Source organism: Labrus mixtus, chromosome 7, assembly GCF_963584025.1.
Source record: "Labrus mixtus chromosome 7, fLabMix1.1, whole genome shotgun sequence".
Taxonomy (NCBI): domain Eukaryota; kingdom Metazoa; phylum Chordata; class Actinopteri; order Labriformes; family Labridae; genus Labrus; species Labrus mixtus.
This window is the reverse complement of record NC_083618.1, coordinates 28,360,349-28,373,040: the sequence shown is the minus strand read 5'-3', so window position 1 is coordinate 28,373,040 and position 12,692 is coordinate 28,360,349. Positions and strand designations below refer to the sequence as shown.

At 41.1% G+C, this 12,692-nt stretch overlaps 1 protein-coding gene across 2 annotated transcripts in view; it reads right to left on the bottom strand.

The window, feature by feature from the left end:
* Positions 1 to 6,505: 6,505 nt before the first annotated feature.
* lhfpl4a (LHFPL tetraspan subfamily member 4a) overlaps positions 6,506 to 12,692 on the bottom strand; it is a 30,991-nt gene continuing 24,804 nt past the window's right edge. The window contains exons 3-5 of one of the 2 annotated variants that reach the window (XM_061041523.1): positions 11,104 to 11,120; positions 8,872 to 8,904; positions 6,506 to 7,216 (exon numbers count right to left, since the gene is read on the bottom strand). In XM_061041523.1, the coding sequence (XP_060897506.1) occupies positions 7,163 to 7,216; positions 8,872 to 8,904; positions 11,104 to 11,120 (104 nt within the window). In that variant the 3' untranslated portion in view covers positions 6,506 to 7,162. The remainder of the gene's footprint in view (positions 7,217 to 8,871; positions 8,905 to 11,103; positions 11,121 to 12,692) is intronic. The other variant, XM_061041524.1, reaches the window with a different exon arrangement.

The window sequence follows — 12,692 nt, the reverse complement described above, 5'->3', positions numbered from 1 at the left end:
AGCCACAGGCACAGATTGCATAACTGTGTTAACTTTACACCAACGCTCTCCAGTTTTGATCTCTCGGGTCGGAATCTCAACACGCTGACACAAGAAATGGAACATTTGAGGCTTCAAAACGACTCTTCAGGAGCCAATAGGTGAAGCTAAAGTGGCGTTCTCCCCCATAACGACTAAATACTGGCTGGAAATTATAACTATTAAGATTCAGTTTGCAAACTGAAAATGAGTTAGAAATCTAAGATTTAACCTCACTTCTTTCTGTTGAATGTTTTTGGTGTTAGCAGGGACAGATGTTGGAAACAACCAGAACGCAGTGTGTGTGTGTGTGTGTGTGTGTGTGTGTGTGTGTGTGTGTGTGTGTGTGTGTGTGTGTGTGTGTGTGTGTGTGTGTGTGTGTGTGTGTGTGTGTGTGTGTGTGTGTGTGTGTGTGTGTCCTGGGGTTTGTGATCAGTAACAGTTGCTCCTTAACGCATCGCTGCCTCACAAACAGATGGGACCAGTGCAACCCCCCCCCCCCCCCTAAAATAACACACACAGACACACACATGCTTACGACTGCAGTTGAACAAGACATTTTCATGGATGCATATGATATGCTCTGATATGTGCACTGACACAGTGCTGGAGTGTGTTATGTCCCCGGGGTCCTGTGTTCCAGCAGTCACGTCTCCTGTAAAGTCTGCAGGACGAGGAGCTCGGGGTCAGCTGCTCCTGCTGCTGCTTATATAAGCGCAGAGCAGGCATGAATGGAGGGGCGGCGAGGAGTGAACCCAGAGCGCCGAGGCTGCACAATAAGAGACGTTTCTCTTTTGAATAACGGGTTTGGTGCAGCTCAGTTCATAGACATTTACTTCAAATACTCCCCGAGAAGGGTCAAGCAACACGCCTAAAGAAAGTTTTTGACTAAAGGCCCCTGACACACTAAGCAAAGCTCAACAAAAAAGTTGCACTTGAACACACCACAAAGCTCTTGGTCTTTTAGTGGAAAAAGAAAAGAAGAGGCGGAGTAGACAAATCAGGAGAAACCGCACTACTGGGTGAAAGCATGGATACTACAGCGGCGTGCTCAAGGGGCTTTCCTGAACCTGAGAGGAGAGATGGAGATAAATGAAACGTAGTATGCTGCGTTCAACAGTAGTGTGTGGTATGAATGACAGTCGGTGGTTATTTTGCTGTTTGCTAAGCTGGTTTCAAACGCCGCTTCAGTGTCACCATCCACTTACAGTCTGAGACAAACTAACAAGTGATTCATTTAGATTTTCATGATTTAGAGAATCAAAGACGATAACTGGTGGTGTCTTTGTGTGTGTTGGTCCCCTGTTACGTTAACCTTTGCAGGCCGTCATTTCAATGTCTGACATGATTTGCATTGTGGGAAACAATACGTGAGGGAGACTGGACTGATGCATCTGTGATTTCTTTCCAAATCAGAACGACATCTGGGTAGTTTTGGCATACTGCGGAGGTCACATGTTTTTGCATACTGCATATTGGCCAAACCGGTACCGCTAGTATAGAAGGCAGTTTAAAAAAAAACAGCTAGAGACTCAATTAACAGGGCAATCAAACACAGGTGAGACTAATTAACTGACACAGGTGAAAACAATCAGGGTGGGGCTCACAATCACTGTGGAGGGAGAGCACAGAAAGGGAGGAAGCAAAGACAAGGCGCACTGAGAGAGAGAACTACAAAAATAAAACAGGAAACACTAAAGAGTAGACTGAGGAAAAGACAAAATACATCCTAGATATAATTAAAGAAGAACTCATGACAGTGCCCCGTGTAGTGTAAATCACTGTGACAGGTCGGAGGACTGGAGCAGCATCAGTGCAGTCTAACATTAAAATGTCCTATAGGAGTTCAACCTGCAGCTGCTGATCATGTTTTACACCTCCACCATCCAGTCTGTTCTCTGCACCTCCATCATCCAGTCTGTTCTCTGCACCTCCATCATCCAGTCTGTTCTCTGCACCTCCACCATCCAGTCTGTTCTCTGCACCTCCATCACCGTCTGGTTTGGATCTGCAGACACAGACTGCAACGGACAATCAGGACTGCAGAAAAAATCATTGGTGTCGACTTGCCCCCCCCATCCAGGACTTATACCAGTCCAGGGTCAGGAAACAGGCAGGTAGCATCACTGCAGACTCCTCACACCCCGAACACAAACTGTTCAAACTCCTCCCCTCCGGTAGGCGTTACACATCACTGTACGCCAAAAACAACCAGACACAAGAACAATTTCTTCCCCCAGGCTGTCACTCTGATGAACGCTAAACAGTCTCAGAGTGTCAGACCTGTCGCTGTGAAATTACCCTGGAACCAAACTTGTCACTGTGAATGTACACATACGTATATATCATTTAATTCAATTGGCTGTTTTGACACTTTTGGTTCCATGTTTGCATCAAGTCTGCCATCAAAAATTAATTTGTACAGGGCACTGGATGGCCTAGCAGTTATATTGTGCATCTCATGTACAGAGGCTTTAGTCCTGGTCACAGTAGCTGTGGGTTTGAATCTGACCTTTGCCCTTTGCTGACTGTCATCCATCACTCTCTCCTCCCAACATTTCCTGTCTCTCTTCAGATGTCCTCTCCACTTTGGAGAAATAAATAAATACCGTTTTAAAATGATTTCCTTCAGTTAATGATCACAACTTGATCAGTTATATTTCTCTGTTTTACACACACATATATATATATATATATATATATAAATAGATAATAAATAAATTAAACTCCTTGTAAATGTTTTTATTAATAAAAAACCCTGAAACAATATGAGAAGTCAGTCAGTTTATTCATCGTCAGAGGTGAGACAGTGGTGTGTGTGAACCTGGCTGCCGGCCTGAACTCTCTGTGACAATCCTACACAAACATTCTTCTTTGTAATGTTCACACCATCATCCCGTCAGCAAAGAAAAATATATGACAAACGACAGCAAAGCAAAACAAAAAAAAACAGGTTTCAATAAACAGTCAGGTTTTAAAGGTCACATATTATGTGAAATGTACTTCATGTTTCTCTAACTCTAACATGTGTCTCTAGTCTGTCTACAAACCCCCCAATGATGAGAAAAGTCCATCCTCTCCGTCTTTTCCCTGCTCCACTTTTCAGAAAATGTGTGCTCAAACAGGCCGTTTGGAGATTTTCCCTTCATGACATCACAAAGGGCAGTAGCCCCTCCCCCAGGTGGGTGACACTCCCACAGCTAGGTGTTTGTTCTGCCCTCTGAGTCTGCCTTCTCACTGTAAAAAGTAGGACATGGAGCGAGAAAGCCCGGGCCACCCGAGACCTTCCAGAGAGGGGGCGTGGTCAGACTCAGCTCATTTACATATTTAAAGGTACAGACACAGAAACAGCCTGTTCTGAGCAGGGCTGAAATAGAGGGGTTTATAGACATGATCAAATACAGGATCAGAGTGGATTTACAACAAGAAACTTCACACACATGTTCTGTGGAGCTCTGAGACTTATTTAAACTTGTCGAAAAGGAGGAGAATATGTGACCTTTAAATAGAAAATAAATCTATACATTGCCTTAGCACAGCTGAATAACAATGTCGGGGAAGTCAAATATTTGTGTCTGGATGTGAACATGAATAAAGACAGATAGAGGAGACTTTTTTATGATTTGTGTCCTCAGTGAGCTCCGTCCTGACATATGAGTCAATCAGAAGGACTCAGTATCTCTGATGATGATGACGCTTAAATATCAAGAATCAACCTTTCAAAAACTACACAGTGTGAACTACAGATACTTTTTTTTTTTTAAATCACACAAACATCTTTACATAAATGTCCCCGTCTGGTTCTGCTCTGGATAGCAGTGTCAGCGTTCCTGTCTGTTGTTTTTGACAGGAGATCGAAAGTTTTTTGGTCCTCAAAATTATTTTTATAGTCAAGCTGACAGAAAGTGTTTTATTTAATAAAAGTAACACACATTGTGGAAGCATTGTTTTCTAGTTTTGGAGCACATAGGTTCATTCTTGTCCCTTTAAAGAGAGGACTGTGAACGATTACACCTTAAGCTGAATGTCTAAATTAAACATTTACTCAGTTAAAAAAAGATGGAGCAGCTCTAAATTAGTTTACTACAACGGAGTAAGAGGGCCAAATTTAAGAAAGTAAGAATAAAGCAATAAATTAACGAGGATAAAGTCGTTAATTTACGATATTCAGTTTGTAAATCGATTTAAACTAGGTTACGGTTAAAATGATTATTCTGAAAGGTTCTCTTAAATTTACGATTTTCTTCTCTGATGATTTTTCCTCATACATTTCTGAATTTGTTCTCCTAAATTTATGACTTTAATCTTGAAATCTCAAAAAAGGTTTCCCCCTAATGTGGCCCTAATTCTCCTTCATAGTTCCCTCACAAGAATAGATCAGACAGAGAGAGAAATATCCTCCTCACATTGTAAACACGCGGGCTTTCGAGGATTACGATCCAGCCTAAAAGTGAACTCAATATCGGGTAAATCACTGGGGGCGCAGATGGCCTAGTGGTTAGTGTACACGCCCTATGTACGGAGGCTTTAGTCCACTAAGTGGGCAGCCCGGGTTCTAACCCATCCTGAGGATCCTTTCCTGCATGTCATTTCTCTCTCTCTCTGATTTCTCACTCTATCTACTGTCCCATCTTTAAAAAAAGGCAAAGAGCCCAAAAACAAATCTTTATAAAAATAAAAAATTGTCAAGAAAACGGTGCAAATGAAGTTCTTGAACCTAAAGTTGTTATGTGGATATTACAGATCTGAACACATTGACATGGTGGGTGAGCACAATCAGAATTAATTAATAAAAAAATCAAATCAAAGGTAAAATAAATGAATCATTCTCTTCGTTTATCAGCGTTTGAATTCCACTGTGCTTCCATTAGTAATTAAAACATTAAGATTAAAGTCTCTCTCTCCGCTCCGTTAGAGCAGCTGAGCAGTCAGGTGTCTGTTGTTCGTCATGAAAGTCTGTCGTGGGTTCTCTCAGCTCTGTGCTCCTCAGACGGCGGTCCTGGTTGTGCAGTAGACCTCCTGTTGGACTGAACAGAGTCCGAGCCCCCTGCTGTGAGTGTAAAGAGGAAGCCTGAGATAAATGCAGCATGCAGGGCGTTTCCTGGGGGGGGGGGGGGGGGGGGGGTGGATACCAGCGAATGGGGAGTAAACACAACATGAAAAAACAGAATGAACTAAAAAGTCTCTTCATAGCGTCGTGTGAGATGGGAGCCGATGGATTCACCACAACACAGCAGCCATTTTTATTTGACGGGATGCTGAGTTTTTGGACGCCAGATTGCTTTTATAAAGTTAAATGAGGAACTGATTAGCAAAGATACAATGGATTATACAGATCAGGGGATTCAGGTCGACTGTAAAGAATAGTGGACGAAGCCTGAGTGACGTCACCTCATTGGTTATGAAAGGGGGCTTTGGAAGTACGTTGATGGTGGTCGCCCTGCAGGATGTGCTGTCAGTCGGTCTAACGGCAGGCTGAGAGCTGGAGCTGAGGCGGGTTTTAAGCCTCTTGACAAACCGTTACATCGCACCCACCTGTCAGTCAGGTCAGCTAAACGCCTTATTGTACATAACGCTTATCCTTCATAAAACCAAAGCAAACGAGTTATCAAAAAAATCACCCTGCGTACAGTGTGAGCAGATCGAGACATGAGCTAATCACACCTATTTCATTTTTTGAACCAGCCTGTAAAGATACTAATATCTGCTATAAAAACAGGCTTTTTTGAATGGGTGTGTATGTGACTTCAACGGCTTCTGCAGCCAGCCCTCTAGTGGACACTCGATGAACTGCAGTTTTGCACTTCCACATTAGCTTCATTTTCCAAAACGGGAGGTTGCTGCTTAGTCATATTTTAATGACAGTAAAGACATTTGATAACTCTTCCAACAGCTCATTCAACAGATTGAATGACATCCTCTCGATTTGGTCGTCAATTTAAGCTGCAAGATTTCCAGTCTCTCTCTCTCTGCTCTGCTCTGCCCTGCACCAGTATTACACTCTCCATCACTTCAGCATCCACCTGCAGGCTCTGACAAAAGGTTTCAAGATATCACCTCATCACTCCTCATGTAAAATAAACCTGTGAGGAGTGATGAGCTCCGAGCCTCGATGCTAATCACAAACGATGTTCTGCTGCTGCAGTCGACATTTCATAACATTACAAAATGTGAGACGTCCGTCTGACTGAACGATTTCTACGGTTCAACCAATTTCCTGCAAAAACACGACTGTAAGCTAACAACTCAGAAATTGAGGCATCTACACCTTTGCTATCTTCTCGTGTGAAAGTGTCAAACTCTAAAGTTAGCTTTTTGTTCGATTTTCTGTTTATACAATTTGCACGGCGGCTTGAACACAGCAGTAAGACATAATAACGGCGTTTGAGTTTCCCACCCTGCAGGTGACGTCAAAGGAATATGGCTGCCGTGGGAATATGGCGAATTACACACGTTTAAAGACGTGCTGAATCCACACTTTTTAAAAATGAAATCATGATTTGACAATGAAACAGGTTGCACTACTCCACAGCTCACATGGATGTTGTGTCATGTTCAGGGAGAAGATGCTTGGACGTGTTTTTTTTTTTCTTCTTCTCCTTTTTTCCCTGTTTCCATAGAAACATGTCAAGTGATTTATTTTTGTATCTGAGCGGATCAGAAGTCGTCTTGTACAAAGAGAAGTTGAAAATTGACTTGAAAAAGATGTAAAAATTACACTGTGGCTGTACAAAATCATCTTTTTTTTAACCTGTGTGCATCTTTTCATTACATATATTTTTATAGAAGTAGCACCTGTGTGCTTTTTTATACGCACTTAAATTGTCACTTTTAAAGGTGGAAATAATCCACTCAGTAAAAATATGTATATTTTCATAGAATACTCCAGCTGCAAGCATTTGATCACAATAAATCACCTTATAATCTTTGATATATCATCTTTTTTTAAACAATATCTCTGTACTTTTTGTTTTGATCCCAGAGTTTGGTCAAGCTGACGGTCCTTTGTTTTGGCCTCCAAGACCACATCCAAGTCCAGATCAGGGTTAAACCTGAAGAACTCAGAGGAGGAAGAGGAGGAGAACGAGGAGGGATTGGGGGAGGAGGGGGAGGGACTTAAAGAGGAGGAGAGGAAGTTCTGTTCTCAGTGGAAACGATGGACCGCATATCTTGGATCCTTTGAGTCGCGGATCTCAATCTAGAGGAGAAACAGAGAGAGAGAAAAGAGAGAGAGGGACGTTGTGAGGACAGCTTCAGTTACAATATGCTTCATAAAATAATACAAACATGTGATTTGGGAGGGAAAGAGGAGAGATGAGGGGACAACAAGAGGAGGAGAGGACCCAGACTAAGTCATGCGTTGTCAGGTGTCTGTACTGAAGATAGAAGGCGGGACATAACGTTGGAGGGAATTTGATTGGATTGTTAGCTTGGACAAAATTAGTTGAAAAATGTGTAAATGTCCCTGAGTGCAGGATGAGTCTGCAGACTTTGACTTTTTACAGGAAGAGAAAATACATGTATTTAGATGTTAAAACATTCAGATAACTCAGAGAATACTTTATTGAAATATAAAAACATTTAACACAGGATTGTTGGATTGTAAAATGGAAAATGTAAATGGGACTTTAAAGTTATTTTTCCATATCCATCAGACTGGGACATTGATGACTTTAACAGCAGTCAAAGACATGTTGATGAAGTTATTAGAGTCCAGCTCTTCCATCCTGCTGTTTGCCTCTGCTACATTTTAAACATAATGATTTAGTAGTCTGTGGTTTTGGACAGTTGTCTCCACACACTCTCTCTCCCTCCTGCTGCTCTGTGAAGTGAGAGAGACGGCAGGAGGGCTCTGACATATGAGTCAGAGCGAGCCGGCGAGATGATGTGGAAAATGAAAAGGACCAAAACAAACATAAATAAACGCACTAATGCAATAAGCGGGAAAAGGTCACACTGTAACACATTTTCTCTCCCGTCATACGACTCGTTCTGTCAGCGCAGACTTCTCCTGGAGAGCATTTTGTTTCAAACAGATTAATCACATTTGTATGGTTTGACTTTTAGTTTCATGATGATTTGTCATTGCACACAAAGATCACTTTTTCACACTTGCACAAACCTCCAGAAAAAGTTTTCAGGGTGAGCTGCATGTGTGAACGCTAACAGCTGAATTTTTTCCTTGGAGTTCCTCCTGCCAGCACCCTAGTATTTTTGTTCCTGCATGAAGTCTGAGTGAGCTGATGTGAGAACGCAGCCGGAGATAATCAGGATAATTCACCTCGAGGAAGTGGGAGGGGGTGGTAGCGTTTATTCCCTCTGTGAGGTGCGTGTGCGAACAACAAGATCAGGAAGATTTCAGGGGCAGCAGCCCTACTCAAATTCTCCGGAAATGTTTAGGAGTGCATACTGTGAAAACCTGCACATGAAAGCTACGGCCCGGCCCGTCTATAATGAGGTCACAATGAGGAGCATCCTGTTGGTGAGTCGCTCCACAACTTGTATTAAACACAGGAGATACAGCATGTGAATATTCCTGATCCAGGAGGAGTTAGATAAATCCAAAGTTTCTACTTGATTCAAGTATTTAAAGCTAAACTAATCAGGAACACTGAATCCACCTTTTCATCCAAGAGGGGAATATAAAACTCTACATTTCTAAAAACGCACAGACAACACAAGGAGAGGTTAAAGAGGGTTCACGGTGCAAAGCCCTTTACAGGACAGAGGAAGAGGACAGCCATCAGTGTGTCATAATCAGGTCGGTGTTTGGACTGCATGCAGAGGGGGCGTCATGCTGCAGACCTGGATCAGCACTTCATAGATACTAATAGAGAAAAAAACTGATCTTACTCCATCCATTCGGAGAGTAGAGCCAAGATGGAGCTGCGAGGAGGAAACAGTTTCAGAGTCATCGATTGTTTTAATGACCTTCAACTAAAGGTCAAGGTTGAATGCTTTTCTGAAGACGCTCACTGTGTCACACTCACACCAGTTCAAAGACACCGGGGACGCATGTTTTAGCATCTCGACTGATGGGATCATGTGCTTCTTATAGAACCGGACAATTAAATAAAGGCATTTTAAACATTCCTCTAAAGACGTTTGCCTTGGCTTTTTCCCGTCTTAAAAATAAAAAAAGTGACATTCTTGATAATCAGGGGCGTGTCCTTGAAATCCGATTGCCCACTCCAGGTTGCAACCCCAAAATCCAAATCTATAATTTGCCTAATCAGAGGTGGGACTCAAGTAAAAATCTACTATTCCAAGAAAAAATTCATGCACTGTCTAACTCGCAATGGACTTAATTGCCAATAGATGTTTTCTTTTTAAGTTAGACATTGTACAAGTACTTAACATTGTGACTGTGCACATTGATCTTTGTTTTTGAGTCCCTGAAGACTCAATCTAAGATTTATATAAGGCCAAATTGTTTTACTTACAAGTGCACATCATTAGTGGGGATAAAAAGGGTAAAAAAAAAATGTAATTCATTTGCGTGCGTGTGGCCTCAAACATCACGTCATGCCACGTCTGCATAAGTCAGAGCCGCAGGTGGGCCACCCCAGTTAAAAAAAAAGTCTGGACACGCCCCTGTTGATAATCAACTTCTGAAGTATTTGTTGATGAGCGCACACATTAGAACATGTAACAAAGAAATTCCTTCATATTTGTAGCCCTAAATCTACCCCCAAAGATACATAATATATTAAATAAATAGATGAAGTGAGTGTACATAGAGGCGATGAGAAGGGCTCCTGCACAGTTTTACCCTCCTTTGACGGTGACGTCATACATTCAGGTGTGCAGAGATTTGTTTCTATGAAGAGTGTACATAAAAACACCCCTCTCGAGTATTGTTCCTTTACTATTTTGAGACAGAAAACACATCCCGGCGCAATGAGACGTCGCTCATTTCCTCCTCTTCTTCATCACTATCGGGCAGAGATAGTTTTCCTCGTGCTGGTGCTTTCAACAATGTCTTTTTCATGCTCTGCGGCGCACACAGCTGCTAACATCTCATTAATGTTTTTGGCTTGTAATTAAGCTGATTTTCCCGTCCTGTGTTTCTTTGATGCTGACACACACGCACAGAGCGGCTGCAGGGCCCGGTGTTCGCAGCTGCAGACACACTCCTCACCCAAAGTCCTCCCTCGACTTGACGGCTCCTCTCGACTCGCGGTACACCTCGCTCCTTTGGGAAAACATTGCACCTGAGGGTGTTTTCCACAGCATGCAACCACCCTTTTGTTTTCCACACTGATTGCGCCTCTTCGTCTATACAGCGCCACCTCGGCACAGACGACGCTCTCTAGCCTTCAGCCATGTCCCCCTGTGTGGATTTTTTTTTATCAGTTTACCACGCTCTCTAATGTGACCAAACATCATGTTTTCATGAGGAATGAGCAGGATATCTGAGCTGACACCAGGTAGGTCGGCTGAGGGAAGCTGAACTCAGTGAACAGGAATAGATTACTGCGATGTTTGAAGTAACAAAAACTGGCAGTTACATGCAGAATTACTTTCATGTGATGGGACTGTGAGACACAAGAAATCACATTTGGTGGTAGTGTGGTGGTTAAGAAACATTTAAGACAACCCACTGCAAAGAGAGACACTTGAAAAATAGAAGAATGCAGATATTACATACATTACACAGTGAGTGTACCTGACAGCCTGAGCTCAGGAACACAAGGACCCACTCGCTTCGACTTTGAATTTTTGCACATAGATGTGCCTAAACATGCACAGGACACATGGAAAACACACTAAAGAGCATATAAAACCAGAAAAAGTATAATATGACCCCTTTAATGTAACGCCAAGAATAAAGTCATCCATCTTCATCCTGAGCAGACGTCTAATTGGTTTAAATAAATGACCATTCGTACTTTTCAGTTATTTTTTAGGCTTCATAATTTTGAGTTTGATGCGTTTAAATTTCTGTGTGTCAGAAATTAGGAAAGCATGTACTGAACTGAACCCATGCAAACTGCTATATGTTCACACACAGTTAACACCACTCACAACCATGAGACGCACAATCACTACACAACTTTAACACAAACAACGGCGTGAACTTACCCGTGACACGACGAAATCTGAGGAAGAGACAAAAAGAGAGAGAGATTAATAAAGCTTCTCTTTGTTCAATTAGGGCTGTCAGCATTAACAAGTTAATCCTGATTGATTAATTAATTAACTCTGAAATAAATGCATTCTTTTTTTTATGGCAATTAGTTGCATACTACATTTCTTCCATATTTCATCTTCCTATTTAAGACTAGTAATGCTTAGTTTAATCCTGGTTGTATATATTCCCATTCTTATTTTTGATATCTTTTAGTACTTATTTACTTTGTATTTAATATTATATTGTGTTTAGATTGCTAATATTGTGTTTTTTACTCATATTGTGTGTTTGGACAACCTGCTGCTGTAATGCCACAATTTCCCAGTTTGGGATCAATAAAGTAATTCTATTCTATTCTATTCTATTCTATTCTATTCTATTCTATTCTATACTAATTTGTCCCTTTAGGTGCACTCAAATCAAAACTGCAAAAACTCAAATCTTATCAAGTGCAACAATATCTCACTGCTCTTACACTGAGCCACTTTCACCTGACGAGTCCAGATGATCATCTTATTTCAAGATGTAAAAAGTAAAGAAAAATGAACGCCTGAAAGCTTGTAATGATTTAAAAAAGATGCCAATACAGCAAACAAAATTTACTTTTTTTTTTCTTTATACAAGAAACTTAACAAATCAATTTTGCTTACTGCATTGGCACCATTTTTTAAATGTTACAAGCAATTCAGGCGTCATTTTTGCCAGTAATATCTTAAAAGAAGATGTGGACATGTCAGCTGAATGTGGCTTCTATTAAGCATTATGAGATATTTTGACCAGAAATTAGACTATAAATGTAGTTTTTGCAGTGCATGTATTCTCCTGCAGGTTTTGTAGTACGTTTAAACTCATGGCAAAATTATCAGAATATATTATGTGTATGAAGTGTTGTGAGTTTGATCACTGCAGTGTTTTTCTTGTTGGAATTTATTGACAGAAACTAAATAAAACACATGTTCTCGAGCCACCATGTCGATGTTTGTTGAGTTTAAGATATTTAATCACCGTGAGGGAAACAAAGAACTCCAGCTCTGATATGTATTACATTATGTGCAGGCTAAGAAGTTGGAGTGATGTGTGCAAACTACAAAACCGTCTCGTCTGATTCACCAAAAATGCTTAAAAAAAAGATACAAGATTATTGAAATTAAACAGTTTGGGAAAAAAATCATCACAACTAAATGTATTTGTTTTGAAATATGATAATAAGCTTGATACGCATTTGAATAATCGAGCTGAAACTTTCGAGGAGATGCATCTTTTCATTTATGCTGCTTTATTCTACGTCACATCTGATCAGCTCTGTTTAAGTTCATTTGAGCTCCCTCTATTTCGCCTCCTGTTAGATATGAAGAAATGTTTCTATGTCTACAGCTGAGTGAGGACATCAATGAAATTAGGAGCTTGTGGGTGCAGCTAAGTTATATAACAAAAGGAGATTATCTCCAATATTGGATAATGTCTGTATGATGGCCCGCATCTGATGGACATGATGCTTCAGAGAAAAAAGTCAGAAAGGAGACAAAGATAGAGACCAAAG